General features: G+C 42.4%; 1 protein-coding gene across 1 annotated transcript; it reads right to left on the bottom strand.

Moving 5' to 3' along the window:
• Positions 1-12,154: 12,154 nt before the first annotated feature.
• Positions 12,155-13,093, bottom strand: LOC116910229 (olfactory receptor 2M3-like). Its single transcript, XM_032914119.1, has one exon. It carries the CDS (start codon positions 13,091-13,093, stop codon positions 12,155-12,157), a length of 939 nt encoding a protein of 312 aa, XP_032770010.1.
• Positions 13,094-24,341: the final 11,248 nt, after the last annotated feature.

Raw genomic sequence — 24,341 nt, 5'->3', positions numbered from 1 at the left:
TGAAAGGAACAATAAGCATCTTCCATATTCTAACCAGAGACAGTTCTGCGCTTCTGAGGGAGGAAGAGGTTTCTGGTTCTTAATCGTGTTGTGTCTCTGCAACACTTTGGCACATGTTTTAAAGAGCAAAACCTGCCAGGCATGGTGGCCCACATCTGTATTCTTGGTTTCCAGGAGGCTGAGAAAGGAGGAATGCAGAGAGTTCCAGTACAGCCCTGACTACAGGTAGAAGAGCTTGTCTCTGAAAACAAATAAAACAAAACCAAAAACAAAGTTAAAAGCAAATGTGTTGGTGCACACTCCTGGCATCCTTGTTTACTGGGTCTGGATGGGGCTCTGCCACTTACTGTTTTTCAGCTCCTTGGGTGAGCTACAGAGAAAGTAAATAGGTTTATGTACACTGGACTAAGGCAATCTGGGTGTATAACTATTCTCACTTGATATTAGCAGAAAGGCTGAATAGAGTTAGAAGGTCATGGAAATCGATAGGGAACGATGTAAGACATAGCAAGCTGCAGACATGCTCCCACAGAGGAAGTCAGAGCATAGCCTGGATGGAGTTCAAGATCATCTGCTCAGGCCATCGCACTGAGGGAGTCAGAGTACAAGTGGATACGCATGCAGTTGGGACTCAACGGATCATCTTGCTGACCTTGGAACTCAGCCTAAGAGTAGATGAACCAAGACAACACTTTCACCATTGTGGAAACCATTGTGCCACCTTCCTGATTCCCGGTGCCTTTGCCAGTCAAAGCTCACAGGTATCTCTATATTCAGCCCAACCTTCTCCAGAGAACCTGAAGGGAAAGGCTAGTCAGAACAGCTCTTCCCAATTCCTGACTTCCTTCAGTCCTCATCTCTCAGACCCTCCCTCACCTCCTCGGTATCTTCCACCCACATTCATCTCCCCATAGTTCACCTTCTACTTCACTCTGCAAATCCAGGCTTTGGTGGAGTGTGTGAGTCTGGTTCCTGGGAGAGACTTCTACATACTCTATCCCCCCCAACCCCAACGCTCCAGATAAAAATTTATAGATCTAACCACTCAAGGTCTTCTGTTTCTTTCAAAACTGATAATGAGATCATGTCCCAGGTTTAATCACAGCAGATATTTTGGGACGCAAGTCCCAGCTGTTAATGAGACCAGGGAATAGACATGTACACCATGCCAAAAAGGAAACCCAAATAATGAATTGGCTCCAGGACAAAGTTCACTCCCCATAGCCCTAACTTTGGCAAATACCCTAGACTCCCATTAAATTACAGGAGACACCCATGGGATATTGCCTGACATGCTACCTACTCTTCCCCAAGAGTCACATTTACCTTGTCCCAGGGTAACTACTGAGTTCCAGAATGTCTGCGTGCACTCTGGGAGCTTTGTTAATGGATGACCAGGTCACGTGTTCTGTGACCTTTGTTTTCAATTCACATCCCATACTTTCCTATATCACTCATTGGTTAATCACTCAATACACAAATAATTATTGAACATTGTAGAAATTAATATAGACCAATCAAAGAAAACTCAAGTCTATTTTCACTCAAGGCTCAGTGGTTACTTGTAGAGGAACAGGTTTGGTTCCCATTTACCCCATGGTAGCTCACAGTTACGTGTAACTCTAGTTCCAGAGAATCTGATCCCCTCTTATGGCCCCCTATAGAGCACTAGGACTGCATGCCAGGAACATACACACATGGAGGCATACATTCTTATCTCCCTCTCAGTGAGTGCAGGGGCTTCCTAAATCGATCTATTAAAACAAATCAGTTAGGCATGTTGGTACATGTTGTGTGCTGTGTATTCAGATGCTGTGCCCAAGATGCTGTTGCAATCTGGACATGGGCATTGTATTGACCAATGTGCAGTAAAGAATGCTCCCTGGTAGTCCAGACCTCGCCCGGATCTGAAGAGACCCTGTCAAACAGCTCCCTACACCCAAATCCCGTGGGAGGGAGAGATAGACCTTCAGAGGGGCCACCATGCCGGGAAGCCACAGAAGACTACTCTCTGCCCACATTTCTGACTCTAGAGGAAACTGCCTAGGGGCACCTTGGCCCCCCGTGCACAGGGAGCCCAGAGAAGGCTGGGCAGGCCCTTCTGGTTGCTGCCCTCACGGAGAGCTGAAAAGCAGCCCCCAGGAGCGTCTTCAGGCCTGAGACTAAAGGTAAGAACAACTTTTCTGCTCCAAGTGACCTGCCTGGTGGACTCAGAACACATGCCCACAGGAACAAGTGAAGACCAGTAGAAAGGAACAACTACACACCTGAGAGCACAACACTCTGTGCCAATAACTGAATGAAAGAAAACAGGAAAACAGGTCTACAGCACTCCTGACACACAGGCCTATAGGACGGTCTAGCCATGGCAAGAGGCAAGCACAGGAACCCAAGGAATAGAAACCAAGACTACATGCCATCATCGGAGCCCAATTCTCCCACCGAAGCAAACACTGAATATCCAAACACATCAGAAAAGCAAGATCTAGATTTAAAATCACATTTGATCATGATGATGGAGGACTTCAAGAAAGACATGAAGAACTCCCTTAAAGAAATGCAGGAAAACACAAATAAACAATCAGAAGCCTATAGAGAGGAAACACAAAAATGCCTGAAAGAATTACAGGAAAACACAATCAAACGGGTGAAGGAATTAAAAATGGAAATAGAAGCAATAAAGAAAGCACAAAGGGAGACAACCCTGGATATAGAAAACCAAAGGAAGAGACAAGGAGCCTTAGATACAAGCATCAGCAACAAATACAAGAGATAGAAGAGAGAATCTCAGGAGCAGAAGATTCCATAGAAATCATCAACACAACTGTCAGAGATAATGTAAAATGGAAAAAGCTCCTGGCCCAAAACATACAGGAAATCCAGGACACAATGAGAAGATCAAACCTAAGGATAATAGGTATAGAAGAGAGTGAAGACTCCAAGCTCAAAGGACCAGTAAATAGCTCCAACAAAATCATAGAAGAAAACTTCCCTAACCTAAAGAAAGAGATGCCCATAAACATACAAGAAGCCTACAGAACTCCAAATAGATTGGACCAGAAAAGAAACTTCTCCTGTCACATAATAGTCAAAACACCAAATGAACAAAACAAAGAAAGAATATTAAAAGCAGTAAGGGGAAAAGGTCAAGTAACATATAAAGGCAGACCTATCAGAATCACACCAGACTTCTCACCAGAGACTATGAAAGCCAGAAGATCCTGGACAGATGTCATACAGACCCTAAGAGAACACAAATGCCAGCCCAGGTTACTGTATCCTGCAAAACTCTCAATTAACATAGATGGAGAAACCAAGATATTCCATGACAAAAGCTAAATTTACACAATATCTTTCTACAAATCCAGCCCTACAAAGGATAATAAATGGTAAAGCCCAACATAAGAAGGCAAGCTACACCCTAGAAAAAGCAAGAAACCAATAGTTTTGCAACAAAACAAAGAGAAGACAAGCACACAAACAGAATCTCACATACAAATATGAATATAGCAGGAAGCAACAATCACTGTTCCTCAATATCTCTCAACATCCATGGACTCAGTTCTCCAATAAAAAGACACAGATTAACAAACTAGATTCACAATGAGGACCCAGCATTTTGCTGGAAAACATACCTCAGAGACAAAGACAGACACTACCTCAGACTAAAAGGCTGGAAAACAACTTTCCAAGCAAATGGTTGGAAGAATCAAGTTGTAGTAGCCATTCTAATATGGAATAAAATCAATTTTCGACCAAAAGTCATCATAAAAGATAAAGATGGACACTTCATATTCATCAAAGGAAAAATCCACCAAGATGAACTCTCAGTCCTAAATACCTATGCTCCAAATACAAGGGCATCTACATACATAAAAGAAACCTTACTAAAGCTCAAAGCACACATTGAACCTCACACAATAATAGTAAGAGATTTCAATACCCCACTCTCATCAATGGACAGATCATGGAAACAGATATTAAACAGAGACATAGACAGACTAACAGAAGTTATGAACCAAATGGATTTAACAGATATTTATAGAACATTCCATCCTAAAACAAAAGGATATACCTTCTTCTCACCACCTCATTGTACTTTCTCTAAAATTGATCATATAATCGGTCATAAAACAGGCCTCAACAGACACAGAAAGATAGAAATAATCCCATGCATCCTATCAGACGACCATGGACTAAAGCTGGTCTTAAATAACAATAAGGAAAGAACACCCACATATACATGGAAGTTGAACAATGCTCTACTCAAAGATAACCTGGTCAAGGAAGAAATAAAGAAAGAAATTAAAGACTTCTTAGAATTTAATGAAAATGAAGGTACACATACCCAAACTTATGGGACACAATGAAAGCTGTGCTAAGAGGAAAACTCATAGCGCTGAGTGCCTGCAGAAAGAAACAGGAAAGAGCATATGTCACCAGCTTGACAGCACACCTAAAAGCTCTAGAACAAAAAGAAGCAAATACACCCAGGAGGAGTAGAAGGCAGGAAATAATCAAACTCAGAGCTGAAATCAACCAAGTAGAAACAAAAAGGACCATAGAAAGAATCAACAGAACCAAAAGCTGGTTCTTTGAGAAAATCAACAAGAAACATAAACGCTTACCCAGACTAACCAGAGGATACAGAGAGTGCATCCAAATTAACAAAATCAGACATGAAAAGGGAGACATAACAACAAAAATCATCAGATCTTACTATAAAAGCCTATATTCAACAAAACTTGAACATCTGGAGGAAATGGACAATTTCCTAGACAGATACCAGGTACTGAAGTTAAAACAGGAACAGATAAACCAGTTAAACAACCCCATAACTCCTAAGGAAATAGAAGCAGTCATTAAAAGTCTCCCAACCAAAAAGAGCCAAGGTCCAGATGGGTTCAGTGCAGAATTCTATCAGACCTTCATAGAAGACCTCATTACCAATATTATCCAAACTATTCCACAAAATTTAAATGGATGGAGCACTACCGAATTCCTTCTATGAAGCCACAATTACTCTTATACCTAAACCACACAATGACCCAACAAAGAAATAGAACTTCAGACCAATTTCCCTTATGAATATCAACTCAAAAATACTCAATAATATTCTTGCAAACAGATTCCAAGAGCACATCAAAACAATTGTCCATCATGATCAAGTAGGATTCATTTCAGGGATGCAGGGATGGTTTAATGTACGGAAAACCATCAATGAAATCCACTATATAAACAAACTGAAAGATAAAAACCACATGATCATTTCACTAGATGCTGAGAAAGCATTTGACAAAGTTCAACACCCCTTCATGATAAAAGTCCTGGAAAGAACATGAATCCAAGGCCCATACCTAAGCATAGTAAAAGCAATATGCAGCAAACCAGTAATAATATTAAACTAAATGGAGAGAAACTTGAAGCAATCCCACTAAATTCAGGGACTAGACAAGGCTGCCCACTCTCTCCCTACTTATTCAATATAGTTCTAGAAGTCTTAGCCAGAGCAATCAGACAACAAAAGGAGATCAAAGGGATACGGATTGGAAAGGAAGAAGTGGAAATATCGCTATTTGCAGATGATATGATAGTATATTTAAGTGATCCCAAAAGTTCCACCAGAGCACTACTAAACCTGATAAACACCTTCAGCAAAGTGGCTGGGTATAAAATTAACTCAAATAAATCAGTAGCCTTCCTCTACACAAAAGAGAAGCCGAGAAAGAAATTAGGGAAACCCGTCGTAATAGTCCCAAAATATGTATGATAAGAACTTCAAGCCTCTGAAGAAAGAAATTGAAGAAGATCTCAGAAGATGGAAAGATCTCCCATGCTCATGGATTGGCAGGATTAATATAGTAAAAATGACCATTTTACCAAAAGCAATCCATAGATTCAATGCAATCCCCACCAAAATCCCAATACAATTCTTCAGAGAGTTAGACAGAACAATTTGCAAATTCATCTGGAATATCAAAAAACCCAGGATAGCTAAAACTATCCTCAAAAATAAAAGGACTTCTGGGGGAATCACTATCCCTGAACTCAAGCCGTATTACAGAACAATAGTGATAAAAACTGCATGGTATTGGTACAGAGACAGGCAGATAGACCAGTGAAATAGAACTTTGAAGACCCAGAAATGAACTCACACACATATGGTCACTTGATTTTTGACAAAGGAACCAGAACCATCCAATGGAAAAAAAGATAGCATTTTCAACAAATGGTGCTGGTTCAACTGGAGGTCAGTAGGTAGAAGAATGCAGATCGATCCATTCTTATCACCCTGTACAAAGCTTAAGTCCAAGTGGATCAAGGACCTCCACCTCAAACAAGATACAGTCAAACTAATAGAAGAGAAAGTGGGGAAGAATCTTGAACACATGGGTACTGGAGAAAATTTCCTGAACAAAACACCAATGGCTTATGCTCTAAGATCAAGAATTGACGAATGGGATCTCATAAAACTACAAAGCTTCTGTAAGGCAAAAGACACTATCATTAGGATAAAACAGCAATCAACAGATTGAGAAAAGATCTTTACCAATTAATTACCTTATTAAAAAATGGGATTCAGGGCTAAACAAAGAATTCACAGCTGAGGAATGCCGACTGGCTGAGAAACACCTAAAGAAATGTTCAACATCTTTAGTCATAAAGGAAATGCAAATCAAGACAACCTGAGATTCCACTTCACCAATCAGAATGGCTAAGATAAAAAACTTGGACAACAGCAGATGCTGGCAAGGATGTGGAGAAAAAGAACACTCCTCCATTGTTGGTCGGATTGTAGACTGGTACAACCACTCTGGAAATCAGTCTGGAGGTTCCTCAGAAAATTGGACATTGAACTACCTGAGCACCCAGCTATACTTCTCTTGGGCATATACCCAAAAGATGCCCCAACATATAACAAAGACACATACTCCAGTATGTTCATAGCAGCCTTATTTACAATAGCCAGAAGCTGGAAAAACACAGATGCCTTCAACAGAGGAATGGATACAGAAAATGCGGTACATCTACATAATGGAATATTACTCAGCTATCAAAAACAATGACTTTATGGAACTCATAGGCAAATGGATGGAACTGGAAAAGATCATCCTGAGTGAGGTAACCCAATCACAGGAAAACATACATGATATGCACTCATTGATAAGTGGATATTAGCCCAAATGCCTGAATTGCCCTAGATGCACAGAACACATGAAACTCAAGAAAGATGACCAAAATGTGAATGCTTCACTCCTTCTTTAAAAGGGGAACAATAATACCCTTGACAGGGAATAGGGAGGCAAAGTGTAGAACAGAGGCAGAAGGAACACCCATTCAGAGCATTCCCCACATGTGGCCCATACATATACAGGCACCAAACTAGATAAGATGGATGAAGCAAAGAAGCGCAGGCTGACAGGAACCAGATGTAGATCTCTCCTGAGAGACACAGCCAGAATACAGCAAATACATAGGCGAATTCCATCATTAAACCACTGAACTGAGAACAGGACCGCCATTGAAGGAATCTTAGAAAGGACTGAAAGAGCTTGAAGGGGCTTGAGACCCCCTATGAACAACAATGCCAACCAACCAGAGCTTCCAGGGACTAAGCCACTACTCAAAGACTATACATGGACTGACCCTGGGCTCCAACCGCATAGGTAGCAATGAATATCCTAGTAAGAGCACCAGTGGAAGGGGGAGCCCTTGGTCCTCCCAAGACTGACCTCCGCAGAGAACGTGATTGTTGGGGGGAGGGCGGTAATGGGGGGAGGATGGGGAGGGGAACACCGATAGAGAAGGGGAGGGAGAGGGGCTAGGGGGATGTTGGCCTGGAAACCGGGAAAGGGAATAACAATTGTAAATAAGAAATACCCAATTTAATAAAGATGGAGAAAAAATGCAAAAGATCTGGAGATTCAGAATATGACTACAATAAACGAGCCACAAGTAATATTCAGAAATAAAAGAACAGCAAATGTTTGCTGCGTACTCAAAAAAAAAAAAAGCATGCTCCCCAATGATCTCTTATGAATCTCTAATTAGGCTAGACCCTGTGACTGGGCAGGAAAGAGAGAGAGGCAAGACTTGAGATATGTAGGAGGTCTCAGGTAGGGACCCTGAGGAGAAGGAGAAAGGTAGAAGAAGAAAGAGGATGCCAGGAGGCAGCATGGACCATGAGGATGGACCATGAGCATCTGGCCAAGAGAAAATGGCCCCGAGGACACACATGGAACAGAGCAAACAGAGCAAGACTCAGTTGGGAAGTAACACAGGGCCTGTGGCTGGGATGGAGGTTAGAAGAGCCCAGAACCTGCCCAGCAGATGCCGACAGATTAAGTTATGGTGTTTCTGCACCATTTCCTTGGGACCAAAATGGGCAAGAATGGGGTATAATCCCCCATAAAAAATACTTACTTACCTAAGCACCTGTAATTTCAACATGTGGGCAAAGAATGACATTGAGGCCAGTACAAGTTGTATAGTGGGCCCCTGGCTCCCAAACACAAACAAACCAATAACCCAGGGCAGGACATATTCTCTCTCTTCTTGTTCAGAGCTCTAACTCCTCACACTGGCTTCTCTCAGGTGGGCTTAGTTCTCTTTGGCCAGCGAGTTCTCATTCTCTATTATCTCGTCACTCCTGAACTCATTTTAGATGCCTCTTCTAGCTAAAACATGTTGAATTCTGGCCCAGACTCTAAGCTATCAAGCGTTGGAGCATATTTCCTTCTTCCTCAGTATCTCCATGTGCTGCCTGATATATCGTGAGGTACCAAGAAATTACTGGTCAAGGTCTCTTGTGTACTGAAATAGTTAAGTATACATTTTTTGATCCAATGTATTTAAAGGAGGTCTTTATTGAAAATACGGATCAAAGATCATCTCTCTCCTTTTTATTTTACATGCATTGGTGTTTTGTCAGGACCCCTGGAAATGGAATTACAGAAAGTTGTGAACTGCCGTGTGGGTGCTGGGAATTGAACTTGGGTCCTCCAGAAGAGCAGTCAGTGGTCTTAACCTCAAAGCTATTTCTCCAGCCCAGAGATTATATCTCTAGACTTTGGTATGGTTGAACATACCTGTAATCTCAGCAATGAGGGATGGGGTTGCTGAGGCAGGAGAGTAGGATGATCAGAAGATCAAGGCTAGACCAGGCTATGTAGTGAGAGGAGACATTGTCTCAAGACAAAACACCCAAGGAGTACTTCCTAAGTCCTTCCTGAATATTTGTCTTCATAGATATTCTGTCCCAATAGAAGTCAACTTTGTGCTTGTGCCTGGTGTGGTGGCCATGCCTATAAGCCTAGCACATAAGAGAACCAGAAAGACTAGGAATGTAAGGCCATTGTTGTCTGTACAGAGAGTTTGAAGCCAGCCAGGGTAACACCAGGCACTATCGCAAATAAAACAAAACAATGCAAAGTATTTGCAACAAAACTAGAGCAAATGCTGATTTCTGTCTACAGTTGTCTCAGCACACATCACTTCTGTTTCTCCTTTGGTTTCAGTGATAAAGAAACAATCTGGGAGCTGGGCTTTAGCTTAGTTTTAGAATGTGTGTTTAACATGGGGTTCAGTCTCTAGCACTACACCCCCAAATCAATCTGCCCATGAACTCTCTTGATTGTATATACAGATCAGCAACTCTTGACTTCCCTAAAGCTGTGACACTTTCATCCAGCTCTTCATGTTATGGTGACACTCAACCATAAGTTATTTTTATTGCTATTTCATAACTGTGATTTTGCTACTGTTATGAATAGTGATGTAAATATCTGAATTTTTCCATGGTTTCAGGAGTCATGGCCCATAGGCTGAGAACCACTGGTGTAGAGTGATTTATTTACTTCCCACAACTTAAACTCTAGCTGTGAAAGTTTGCCCCATTCCAAGGGAAATTGGTTCCAAATTCAAATATCACTTCCCACACCTCTATCATATGCCATGTTTATTTGTTAGTTCTGTCTGCTGAAAGCAGAAGATGAATCTGTGAATCAATATCACGTGCCTTTCTTAACGTTTCTATGCCGTGATTCTGTGTACAAAGCCCGAGCTAGGAGCACAGCTCAGTGGTAGAGCCCTCGCCTACCATGCATACACAGGGACCCAATCTCCAACACAACAGAAATAAATAATAAAAATATTAAAGGCAGGGAAGTATCTGTAGTCTTGTAACAGGGGCTGCCCAAGGTGATGAAACAGACTCTGGGCTCTTAACCTGTTACACATTAAAAACATGATGTATGTTTTCCTGTGATTTTGCTACTGTTATTAATAGTGATGCAAATATCTGAATGTTTCAACAATTTCAGGGTCAGCCTATACTTGCTCCATGGCTTTGCTATAAAACACTGAATTAGTCTGGAAAGCCAGAGTGTTCACACGACAACTGTGCAGTACGCCATTGGCTGCCTACTAGCTTCATCATAAATAACACTTCTCACAGGCCAATTTTGATCGTCATTGGCAAGGTTGCTCTGCAGAAACCTGAAGGCTAAGTTTGCTCAAACAAACAAACCAACACACTGATCCTTCGTTTGATCATGAAGATGTTGACAGGTGGCTCAGTTGAGATGAAAGGTGTGACATCTCTGTCCCTGTAGCATGTCTATGTTCTTTGCTGCTTCAGAAACTTTGAGCAAACTCGGCTTAACTGTGCACGTGACCATTTGAGAAACACGTCCGGGACTAACACCAGATTAACTTGGCCTGTTGCCCATTAGAGCTTGGCATGTGTTTCTCCCACCTTGGCCATATGCTTTCTTTGTCAACATAAACATTGTAAGTCCTCCAGCCCTGTCATAAAGCTAGGATATTTATACAAGACAGTAGCACTGACTGACAGCAGCTACTGAGGGAAATCCACTGCTCATTAGCTGGCCAAGTACAAGGTCACAAAGTTTTCATGTAAGGTGATAAACTTTTAAGAACATGACTCTGACATGACAATTAACATACTTCAGCTTATGGTCACCAACACTGATAAAAAGCCTGTTGCTCCATTTTGTCCAGTGGCCAGCAGCCTGATTCAGACAGAGGTTCAGAGCTCTGTTTTTAGGTGCAGTTGAGATCAGTCAGCTCAGACGAATGTAGTAGGACAGTTTGCCTGCCTTGCTCGTAATCTGTGACTTGGTTTCATTTCTATTGTCATCTTACAGGGTTCTACTCTCCAGCATCAGTCCCGATGACTTCAAAGGTCACTTGAGCCCAGGTCATCCTAAGCAACACAATGAAACCCCCTCCATTTTTTTAATAGAAAAGAAAAATTATGGTGTGCAAAGATACAAAACTGTATTTCCTAATAACAAGGCACAAAAAAAGGAGTTTTAAAGAAAGTAATTAGTTATCAGTGAATGCCAAGAGACTCTGGGTGTGATTTTTAATCACCAACCATAGTTGTACATGAAGTCCACAGAGAAGTAACCTTGACCAAAGTTTCATATATAAACCAGGTTTATATATGAAACCAAGTTTCTTACATAAACCAAGCTGTGTACCACATTTCATGATACTTGGTTCCACATTTCAAAGTGCAAATGAGTTGAGAATAGGTTTCCAGCCTTGGTTCCCTGAGTTTTCCTTGTGTTTCTTTGTTTCTTTGTTTGTTTGTTTTTGTTTTTAACAGGGCCAGCTCAGAACTTGGGCTTGAAACTCAATGTGTAGCTAAGGATGACCTTGAATTTCTGGCTTTCCTGCCTCTTTCTCCTAAGAAGAAGGATTACAGGCATGGGCTAACATATCTGGTTCATGTGCTGGGAATTGAATCACGTGCTTTGTGTACACTAGGCAAGCACTCTGCCAACTGAGTCACATGCAAAGCTTAACATGCAGCCTAGAGAAAAGGCTGTCCCTGCCTATCTCAGGATGACATAAATGGGTGTCTCCTGATTCTTAAATTCACAGTGGCCTGTGATTCCTCAAAATGATAGTTCTTGGAGGAGGAAAGTGTCCCAGGAAGCTAAACTCTCTCATCATCCTTCCAGGTATCTATGTTAGCAGGTTACTCTCAGCTTAAAGCCTACTCCCATGTAGCCAGAGAGGCCCCCAAAAGGAATAGGAAATATTGGAATGGTGGAGAAGAATAGGCAGAGGAAGAAACAGATGAGACAAAAACCTAGAGTAAGGTATGAGGGGGTGTGGATGCCTACAAGCCCCATCTCTCCAGCATCTTCTTCAGGGCACTTGTTACCTCCCTGTTCCTCAGGCTGTAAATAAGTGGGTTGAACATTGGGGTGACGATAGTGTAGAAGATGGAGGTGGCTCTATCCCCCAATGGTGTCCTAGCTGAGGCTCGCTGCATGTAGCTAAATATGGCTCCCCCGTAATAGAGGCCCACCACAGCCAGGTGGGAAGAGCAAGTGGTAAGGGCCTTCTGTTTCCCCTCAGTGGAGGGCATCTTCATCACAGTTGTGAGGACCCGAGCATAGGATGCCACAATGATCCCAAGAGGCAGCAGTAGCATCACCACACAGCATGCATAGATGAGGTCCTCAAATAGTGAGGTGTCAGCACAGGAAAGGCGTAACAGGGCAGGAACCTCACAGAAGAAGTGGTCCACCTCTAAAGACCCACAATAGGGGAAGCTGAAGACCACACCCACATCAATCACACTGTCTGCCATGCCACCCATCCAGGATGCCATGGCCAAGAAAGAGCAGGCCTTCCAATTCATCAGCATAGGGTACCTCAGTGGATGGCAGACAGCCATGTACCTATCATAGGCCATGACAGCCAAAAGGAAGCACTCAGCTCCTCCTACAGTGACCACAAGGAAGATCTGAGATGCACAGCCTCCCAGGGAGATGAGTTTCCCACCTGAGAGAAAGTCGGTTGCCATCTTGGGTACCACTGTGCATGTCATAGTCAAGTCCATGACAGAGAGCTGACTGAGGAAGAAGTACATGGGGGTGTGCAGGCGTCTATCAGCCTGGATGAGCATCAGGAGGAGGATGTTACCAACCACAGCAACCCCAAAGGCCAGAAGAATCAGGGAGAAGAAGAAGGAGCCATAAGGCGAGTGGCTGAACAGGCCGGCAAGGATGAAGCTGGACAGGGAGGAATGGTTCCCGAGTGCCGCTGCCATGACCCTGAGAAACAAACAAAATGGATTAATGGGCATCTCAGAAGCACAAAACATTTTCCTACCAAAAGACAGTGACTAGCCCTTTGATGCTGCCCTACTCTTTCCTCCTATAGTAAAAGTTCATTTTCTCTCAGTTGCTTTCAAGTGTACCAAGCATAAATTGGTCCTTTTCTTCTCTTGAGAGAGACAGGGATGAGGACAAAGGCAGGGGAACTGGAGAGCGCAAGGAAGGATGAGTGGTAGCTAAAGGGCAGGTGAGGAGGATAGCTTCAGAGAAAGGGCCTTTCCCCTTGAGGGATTTAAGAGACAGGAAAGTGAGGCATGGGAAAAGTCAAGAGACAGAAGGAGAAAGAAGACTGGATGGAAGGGGTTAAGGTGACACAATTAAAACCCAGAAGACTGATTCCTCCTGGTTAAGAATAAGGGAAGTGGGGTTGGGGATTTAGCTCAGTGGTAGAGCGCTTGCCTAGGAAGCAAAAGGCCCTGGGTTCGGTCCCCAGCTCCGAAAAAAAAGAACCAAAAAAAAAAAAAAAAAAAAAAGAATAAGGGAAGTGGGCTGGCAGGTAGCTCAATAGGTAGGTAAAGGTTTTGCTGTGTGAGACTAAGGACCTGAGTGTTTTCCAGAAGCCAAGCAGAAGACAGAACTGACTCCATAGAGGGCCCTGACTTCCATACACGTGCCACGGCACACACGCCCCACTTTTACATAATATATAAGTAGGTTCACTCAATTTTTAAAATGCAGGAGAGCAGAGACTCCTCTCCGCCCCTTCTCTTGGAGCACCTCCTTAGCAAACTAAGTCAGCTCCTTCCAGGTGAGATGTATGTCAGTCTTTTGAAAACTTTGTTATTGTTTTTGAAACAGGATCTCTAGCTCAGGTTGGCCTTGAACTCCTGTATCCAAGGATGGCCCTAAACTCTCGATCTCCTGCCTTCCACCTCCCTGTCTGTGCCACTATGTCCCGCTCTTTTTCGTCCTACTAATTTATTTATTTAAATTTATTTTTATTTATTCACTTTACATATTCCCAGCATCTTTTTAAATTTTTCAAAAGCTTAGTGAAGTTCTTGCTTTACTGATGTTTCTGACCCAGGAATGTCTCTTTCCAAGACCTAAGATCTAGTTCCCTTTGAAATGAAGTTATCAAGAAAAAAGATTAATCACAGCCCTCAGGAGGCAGAGGCTCTCAGATCTCTATGAGTTCTAGGCCAGCCTAGTCTACATAGTGAGAACCAGGACAGCCAGAGCTAAAGAGTGAGACCTTCCTAGAAGAGAGAGAGAGAGAAAGAGAGAGAGAGAGAGAGAGAGAGAGAGAGAGAGAGAGAGAGAGAGAGAGAGGAAAGAGGACTTGCTGTTGTACTTCAATGATAAACCACTTACCCAGTATGTTTGAAGTCCTGGGTTGAGTATGCTCCTTGGGAAGGAGGAGCAGGGGAGGAGGGGGATGGAGGGGGGAGTATGGAAAAGAAGGAAGGAAGGAAGAAGGGGAGACTGCACCTTTACCTCAGTCTCTGGGGTGGCAGTACCAACCATCCTGAAGGCACTGACACAATTGTAGTGCTTGGAAGACCTGGACTGACCTTTCACTACCCTTAGTGGAAATTCACCATACATCTTTTGCTTACACTTATATTTCTCACTGTTAAAGGTCTCTCTCCAAAAATTAGAGCTGGGATAACAAAAACCTGGTGTAAATAAGAATGAAATCAATGAAAGTTCCGTAGGAAAAACATTTATGCAGAAAACAGAATATTAAGAACTTGTTATTTTGGATACACATTTAGATTATTAATAAGTGTTATTAATAAGCATGAGACAGGGGATTTGAGAAAAATTATTAAAGAAGAAAAACTTAGGGAAATTCTAGCTTACAAACTGTAATAGAATTTCTAGGTTTCTATTTTCAGCTTCAGAAATAAGGAACTGGTGTGAATAGGAAGAGATTGTGACCATAGTTAATGCTGGCACCTTCCTGAAGGCAAAAGTAAGCCGTTTTAGGAATCCTGTTTTTCTTCTATTTATTACAGAATGGTAAGAATGAGGGGAATTGTATTGAAACAAGGGTTCATGACAGAGACACAAAGGAAAATATTTTGACTCAGTGAACTGCCTGCCTTCCTGAACAGACTTGTCAGACCAGAACTTTCCTCATATGATAGAAAAACAAAAACAGACTGCCTTTGCTTAAGCAAGGCGCTGACAGTATTTTAAGAATCAAAGAAAAAAGATGATAGTCTTAAGCCAAATATAAAAGAAATATAGGGGAAGGAAAGGCAGAATTAAGTAAGGGTCAGAGGGATTAAACTTCAGCAGAAAGCCAAGTTTGATATAACAGGTAGTAGGAAATAACTTTTGATCTATTAATTCCATGCCAAATTGAAACAGAACCAAATTCAAATAAAGCGATCATGTATAGCCTTTCTGTAACTGCAAAGCCTTGTGACACTAATCTTAAGGAAGAAGATATTGACTTAAGAAAATTGATTTTATCATAATGTTAATTTTTTGCTCTCATGAAGTTGCAGTTTGCTGGCTTTGTTCCTCTTTCAATATTCTTATGTAATCAAGGAAGTCTTTAAAAGAAAACATATTTTGAAAAGCTGTGTATAGGTGAATAGAGTTTCTGAGGAAATGATGTTATGTATAAATAAAACCTGGGAAGGTCACAGGTTGTCAGAGTAGGTCAGGCCATACTGAGATGTGCGTCTACTCTGTCCTGTCTCTCATGAAACGAAAATGAATAGTGTCCCATGACCAATTCTTCCCTCCCTGCTCTTGAACCCACCCACTCCAGAGCCCTGCCCTCCGCTGAGGCTGGTCCCAAGCACTGGGGTAGAACTGGAACCTAACTGGAGCCTGACTTCCTTCAGAAGCACAAAGTCGCTTCCTTTCAGGAAGATGTAAGTTCAATTTTCCTTTGCACAAAGTCAATCATGTAGCTGGTTGTTGCTTCAGTCAGCAGGCAAATTTAAGATAAACCATGAATGACAACAGTCAAATCCTCTTCTTTGAGGACCAGTGTCCATTCATCTGGAAGAAACTGCAGTAATGCATGCACCCATGTAGGGAGTGAGTGACATCCTGTAAATGAGGGCTGTTGACAAGGGCACCACCACATCAAGGATCCCAGTGCCTTAGTCTCATGGAACATAGCAAAGCCTTCCTTGGGCTAGACTTGGGGAAATGGCAAAGCCTTCCCTCCTAATCCAAGTGCAAATGTTGACAGTGTATACAGAAAATATCCATCATAGCTTCCTGCTTCTTGGATGGTCAGAGTCAGAAGACTGCTCCCCTACAGAGACTGCACCTACCAAGCTAGGTAAACCTGTCTCCTTGTTAACCTGTATAGTAACCAAGGCTCCTCGATTATCTGGGTCTCATAACCCTACCTCCTCATTCAGCTTATACAATAACCTTGTTTCACTACCCAAATGCATAAAATAAACACAAGGAGATTCCAGCTGCATCTTCTCCATCAGAGAGCCTAGTCAACCCAATCTGAGATTTTCTGCATGTCCGTGTGTCTGTCTTTTCCTTATTCCCCTGCCATGGGAGTCAAGTCTATCCCCAGAGTGGTGTAAGGATGTGGGCAAATCTGCTTACTAGGGTTTGTGCATATAAAAGCTTGAGTTCCCCTTCTTTCTGGTCATGGCACATTCCTCATGAGGGGCATCATGTCTGCCTAAGGCTTATTCAATAACAAAAGGTGTTGTCTTTCTCCTCTGTGTTTGTTGAGAGCATTTCCTGAGTTCCTGGGTAGGGAGAGGTTCTGCTTTGCCCTCAAAAGAGTTAGGTGCTGAACAAAGATGACTGACAATGTCAAAGGCCTCAAGGGAGCCTGAGAACCTTAGATGTGCTTCTTTGGATGCAAGCCAACCGCTATCTTATCCTGATACTTGGGCTTTAGAAAACCTGAGGGCAGATACTGGGGACGTGACTATGTGTGTGTCACGGTCAAATACAATTTGCCTTATTTATGCTCAATCTAGGTGGATGCAACTGTTTGGAACCAGGAACTATTTGGCTACATTCATCCAATTTACGAAGGAAAAATTGGGCCAGTGCTCACATCCTAAGTGGCGGTCACAGAAGTGTACACTATCGGTTCTCTAAGATAAGTAGCATCTGTCAGAATTCAGGACATTCCCTGAGACTCAGTCAAAAGGCAAAAAGTCACAGTGCAGAGGAGAAAACCCATTTTCTTATCTACTGCCTAACACAGTGAGCATGGTTCAAAGTAAACTTCATATTTCATAACTGCTAAGAGTTGGCAACACGTGCACTTTCTCACCCTCAAGAAATAAGGATGTGAGGGGATGGATATGCTTGTTCGTTAGCTTGATCCAAGCATCCTGTAGTGTGTACCCGTACAACATTGGATTATGGCCCAAAGAGTAATATCAAGTTAGCAACCCAAACAAACCAGATGTGGTAGCTCAAGCCTATAATTCCAGTACTCTGAGGCAGGAGGATCACAAGTTTGAGGCCTCTCTGGACTCACAGGGATAAATATAGATACAGGGAAGGAGGAGAAAAGTAAGGAAGGAAGGAGGAAGGAATCTTTAACAGAAACTTGAAAGTATCAAAGCAAGACAAAGAATGCTACAACAGACTTGAAATGAGTACTTCTATGAGCAGAAGCAGGAACTTCCGTGCCCTTTGCTTTGGTGATTGGACCAGTCATCCACTAGCTGACCAGGCTTTACTGAAAGGAACAATAAGCATCTTCCATATTCTAACCAGAGACAGTTCTGCGCTTCTGAGGGAGGAAGAGGTTTCTGGTTCTTAATCGTGTTGTGTCTCTGCAACACTTTGGCACATGTTTTAAAGAGCAAAACCTGCCAGGCATGGTGGCCCACATCTGTATTCTTGGTTTCCAGGAGGCTGAGAAAGGAGGAATGCAGAGAGTTCCAGGACAGCCCAGGCTACAGGTAGAAAAGCTTGTCTCTGAAAACAAGTAAAACAAAACCAAAAACAAAGTAAAAAGCAAATGTGTTGGTGCACACTCCTGGCATCCTTGTTTACTGGGTCTGGATGGGGCTCTGCCACTTACTGTTTTTCGGCTCCTTGGGTGAGCTACAGGGAAAGTAAATAGGTTTACGCACACTGGACTAAGGCAATCTGGGTCTATACTATTCTCATTTGATACTAGGAGAAAAGCTGAATAGAGTTCGAAGGTCATAGAAATCGATAGGGAACGATGTAAGACATAGCAAGCTGCAGACATGCACCCACAGAGCAAGTCAGAGCATAGCCTGGATGGAGTTCAAGATCATCTGCTCAGGCTATCGCACTGAGAGAGTCAGAGTACAAGTGGATACACATGCAGTTGGGACTCAACGGATCATCTTGCTGACCTTGGAACTCAGCCTAAGAGTAGATGAACCAAGACAACACTTTCACCATTGTGGAAACCATTGTGCCACCTTCCTGCTTCCCGGTGCCTTTGCCAGTCAAAGCTCACAGGTATCTCTATATTCAGCCCAACCTTCTCCAGAGAACCTGAAGTGAAAGGCTAGTCAGAACAGCTCTTCCCAATTCCTGACTACCTTCAGTCCTCATCTCTCGGACCCTCCCTCACCTCCTCTGTATCTTCCACCCACATTCATCTCCCCATAGTTCACCTTCTACTTCACTCTGCAAATCCAGGCTTTGGTGGAGTGTGTAAGTGTGGTTCCTGGGAGAGACATCTACATACTCTATCCCCCCCAACCCCAACGCTCCAGATAAAAATTTATAGAACTAACCACTCAAGGTCTTCTGTTTCTTTCAAAACTGATAATGAGATCATGTCCCAGGTTTAATCACAGCAGATATTTTGGGACACAAGACCCAGCTGTTAATGAGACCAGGGAATAATAGACATGAACACCATGCCAAAAAGGAAACCCAAATAATGAATTGGCTCCAGGACAAAGTTCACTCCCCATAGCCCTAACTTTGGTAAATACCCTAGACTCCCATTAAATTGCAGAAGGAGACACCCATGGGATATTGCCTGACATGCTACCTACTCTTCCCCAAGAGTCACATTTACCTTGTCCCAGGGTAACTACTGAGTTCCAGAATGTCTGCTTGTACTCTGGGAGCTTTGTTAATGGATGACCAGGTCACGTGTTCTGTGACCTTTGTTTTGAATTCACATCCCATACTTTCCTATATCACTCACTGGTTAATCACTCAATACACAAATAATTATTGAACATTGTAGAAATTAATATAGACCAACCAAAGAAAACTCAAGTCTCTTTACCCAGAGTTGCTATAGCAAGGGAGACGGCTACTGTCTCTTGAGTTTTGATTGGCAGAGGCTCCGGATGGTGGGGTGAGGAATAGCTGGGCCTAGTGATGTGCGCCTTTAGTCCCAGAACTTGGAAAGCAGGAGCAGGTGGGTCTCTGAGTTTCAGGGCATCCTGGACTAATAGCAAGTTCCAGACCAGCTGGAGGCTACACAGAGAGACCATCCCTAAAAAGGGAGAGGGAGCAAAGTAAGTAAGATTCAGGTATGCTTTGATTGTAGGATGTTGGCATGGGCAAACTAGAGTGACTGAAGTGGAGTGAGCTGCCTGACTCATGGTTAGTTAGGATATATATTTGGGCTTTCATACTTGATCTTAATGCAGAAACAAGGGAAGAATTACAAGACCCGACAGGTTATTTGTCAAGACTTGGTCATTTAGTCATAATTAATAATGTTTAGCTTCCTAGATTATTACTAAAGATATCAATCTTGGGGCAGGAGAGATGGCTCAGCAGTGAAGGGCTCATTCTGTGCATTCATGAGGCCCAGATCTCAGCTTCATGTAACAAGCTCCATACATGTGCATTCCTGGAACTTCAGCTCTGAGTAGGACAGAAACAAGAGGCTTGCCGGGGCTTGCTGGATGCTGGCTCAGATTCTTTCAGCTTAGAGTGGCTGTCAGTATTCCTTTGCTTTTGGCCCCTTCCTCCACCTTCAAAGCCAGAAAAATGGCATCTTCAAATCACTTTGCTTCCCTTATTTTATCTCCTTCTCTAACCTCATTTCCTCCCATCTCTCTTCCCCAGCTGCTAGAGATCAAGCCTACATATATATACATCATACACTATAGATACATATACAATACATGCAGACTATATAGACATTTCCATTGGGCTACATTTCCAGCCCTGAGTGTAAAAACAAAAGTACATGCTAAATGAATTATAAGATAACAGTGCTTCAAGAGCAGAGTCTTCATGACTTTCCTTCATACTATAGATTTAGAAGATTCATTGTAAACAATTATTATATAAGAATACAAAATGGTCCAAATACCTACTGAGTATAACAATATTAATAAAATATTTCCCCCAAGGTGTAACACTGATCCATGACACTAGAATAAATAAGAACAAAGGCTAAACATTTAGTAGTGGCTGTTGGGTAACTAACTGGTATGTTTGTCCATCCTTACAAAGTTTGGTAAAATAAAATATGTTTTGAACTTTTGCGCCTAAACCATAATATAACACTTTCAAAATAGCAGCTGACAATTAAGATATGAGTGCCATGGTATAATGTAGAAAAATTATGGGAGAAGCTGAAGTCCAACACAGAGTTTTCCACTGCAACAAAGACTCAGAGAAAGTATTACAGGCTCTGAAAGAGTCCAGTGGAACAAACCTCTCTATAATCCATTAAAAAGGAGCATCGTTAGTTAACACTGTCTGTGTTATAGACCTAGATAACTACTACTTGGCTTTTGACTAGGATAGACTTGGGCATTTTTGAGTATCCATTCTGGAGCTGAGAGAGAGAGAAAGAGAGAGAGAGAGAGAGAGAGAGAGAGAGAGAGAGAGAGAGAGAGAGAGAGAGAAATAGATTATCATTACTAATTTTTTAGCCATAAAAATCCCAGATTAGATTACATTTCAAGGCCTCTTTCAGCATATGGCTCAGTGATACAGAGGCTGCAGAAGTGGTCCCAGGCATGATCTCTGAGAGCTGTGAGCCCAGCCAGAAGCTCTTACCCATAGCAGATATCAGAGGTTAGCAGGGTACTTTCCTGACACCCATTGTTGCAGTTAAAGCAAGCTAATCACCATCAGTTAATTATCTCAAGGTACCTTAAGAGTAACTGGGGATGGGACTGGGGATGTGAGAACAATAGTCAAATATGTTTTTGACACTTTTAGCTGTGGTTGGAAAACGTGAGCAAATTTAGGTTAAAAAAGAAAAACCGTCACAGGACTACCAAAAACACACATCAGAAATAAATAAGAATGTCCTTGTCTGTGACAGAGACAGATAGTGAACACATGTGCACACGTGTGCACATGCACTCACAGTTCCACTCCTTCTCGGGTGCACACACATAATAACTATATAATGTTGCCAGTTGCCTGAGACAACATGTGCGGGCTTGGGCCAATCTGAATAACGGAACCAGTAAATATAAAATGTGAGTTCTCACTGTCTTCTGTGTCCTTTCTATCTTTCTGTTACTTTGATGCCATTGATGAGTTGGGACAGAGATGAAAAGGTTAAAGGGAAATAAAGATAGGAAAAGGTCAAAGGGGCCTGATTTTCATCTGCTGGCCCAGCCTAGAGTCTAGTTACACCAGTCTAGAGTGTAGCACATGGGAAGTATACACAGGCCTTACTCTGCCTTCCTAAGAATCCTCCAAGACCATTGAGAAGGCCAAAATCATATTTCTTCATTGAATTATGAAATCTGTGCGTAATGAAATGACTTGGATTTAACTTTTCTATGCCTTTGGCTTAGGTACATTTCTTCCTCATACAAAAGCCTGCCTGGTACATCACAGGTAGCCTTTATAACTTCACTTATGAAAAGTTCCTTTCATAAGGAAATGAATAGACCAACATTTTGTTTGCTCTCCTTCAACCTCAGCTATGGATCAACTCCTTCAAACAATATAGCTCCAGAAACCACACCACTAAGACAGCAGCTGCTGGAGCGTTAGGTAAACCCCTTCCTGACACACATCTCCTAAGGGACTCTCTGTCCTTCCTCCTAGTAGCCCTCAGGGTGACACACTTCCTCCCTTCTCAATTTCCTCTTCACTTCTTCCATTCTGTAGCAACTGAAATGTTTTAAAATCTCATTTTTGGCATTTTGGGTTTTGGGTCTTAAGCACTTAACCACTGAACTCCCAGAGTGGTACCTGGTAGAGACCTGACCAAGATACAGCAAGGAGCAGCATGCCCAACAACACTAGAGCCATTGCCAAGGCCTGGAGTAATCTAAGCTCAACTTGGACCTGATGTATGCTCGCTCCCCTGGGCTCTCACATTAGCACTGACCCTTTCAATAAAGTGCTTGAGAGACGAAGGAAGCCGTTGTACAGGTCAGCTGACACAGCCCTTAGGATTCTGACTGAAGGCTGGGGATGACATGGCAGAACACTGGGACCTCAATTTAGTCATCAGCATCGTGTGTGTGTGTGTGTGTGTGTGTGTGTGTGTGTGTGTGTGTGTGTGTGTGTGTGTACATATAGGATTGTGTGATTACTAATTGACTAACATGTAAAATAAGTTTGGGACCGGAAGTACAGTCCAGTGATATAGGGCCTATCTAGCTTGTGCGAAAGCTCTCAATACCAACCAGCACTACAGAGAAGTTTTAAATATCCTCCTACTAGAGGTTTAAAGAGGCCAAAACTTTTTTTTGATTGAAAATCTTTTTTCATACAATATACTCTGATCATAGTTTCCCCATCTCCTCCCAGATCCTTCCCCCCTTCTCCCCTACATCCAACTCCACATTTTCCTCATTCTTTCAAAAAGAAAGATCCAATTTAAAAAACAAGCATTTAAAACCAAATTAAAGTGCTAACACACATACATAGATACAGAAACAGACACACACAAAACAGAAAAAAAACACAAAACTGGAAACTCTAATATACAAGCAAGACCAGTTAGAAAAAATAAAGCCCAAACCAAGCCTATGACAGGGAAAAAAAACCTCCAAAAATACCCAAAATAAGTTTATAGAGTGTTGGCCATCTACTGCTAGGCCTACCCTTCAGTGTGGGTTATTACCCAGTGAGACCCCACTGGAAATAAAACTATTTTTTTTTGCAATCAGTTGTAAATTGATGATAGACTTTTAGTTATGAATGGGATCTTGGATCTACATCCCAGTCCCTTCTCAGTGCTGGGACTCCATCTGGCTTGAACCTGTGCAGGCCTGTGCATGCTGCCACAGTCTCTGTTCAGTTCCCAGAACCTTCGTTGTGTGGCTCACAACATCAGTAACTCTGGCTCCGTGGTATCTGACACTTCTTCTGGCCTCCACAGGCACACATAGCATACGCCACCCCACATGCAATAAATAAAAATATTAAAAGACACTGAAGGCAAAAAATATTTCCCCTCTCCCTTGAAGCTTTCACTTTGAAACAAAAATGGTACCATTCTTTATAGAAATGGGTTCATATGTATGTATACAATCATGTCTGTCAATCCTGGTATGTCTGGAAAATATGGTTTCCTGGGTGTTCTCCCTGTCTCTTACAGTCTTTCCACCTACTATTCTAGATAGCTCCCCAAGCCAAGACGGTTTTATTTTAAACGATTTTATTTAAATGGTTTAAATATTAAACTGGACAACATACTTTATGTAAAGTCTGTCTCCAGGGGATAGAGAATTAGCACGATAACTCAGGAGTGGAGTCCTGTCCCAGTGGCTGTGATGTCTGCCTTCAATTCCAGGACTGGAGGTGAAGAGACAGATGGAAGATAGATACAGAGGCAGAATTCATGGTGGTCAACTAAGATATTACTGGGAGGAAAAATCATCAGTCACCGAATAAGCCATGCCCACTGACAAAAGATGGCATTACACTGGCAAGAGACGTTTGCAGTGCCGAGAGACGGGATCGTAATTTATATTTTGGTTTTTTAGTTCCTTAGTACTGGGGATCGAACCTAGGAACCCCCATATGCTAGACAAGTGTTCTACCACTGTGCTCCATTCCTAGCTGGATTAAAATTCCCCTACAATTAATGGACTTAGTACAACAGGTTGGAATCTGGTAGAATCCCAGCTATAAGTATCATTCATTAAAACCTTTTCTTTGAGTAAAGGGTCTTACTACACAGCCCAGGCTGCCCTCCACCTTGCAGCCTTCCTGTCTTTGTCTCCTAGTGAATGTAAATACTCTCCCCAGAGATATTTTGCTAATTGATAGAAAAAAATGAAGCTAAAAAAGAAAAGAAAGGGGGAAAGTTCTCCCAATTGCATTTTAGCCAGGCTC

Source organism: Rattus rattus, chromosome 9 (assembly GCF_011064425.1).
Source record: "Rattus rattus isolate New Zealand chromosome 9, Rrattus_CSIRO_v1, whole genome shotgun sequence".
NCBI classification, from domain to species: Eukaryota; Metazoa; Chordata; class Mammalia; order Rodentia; family Muridae; genus Rattus; species Rattus rattus.
This window is presented reverse-complemented; position numbering and strand designations above follow the sequence as displayed.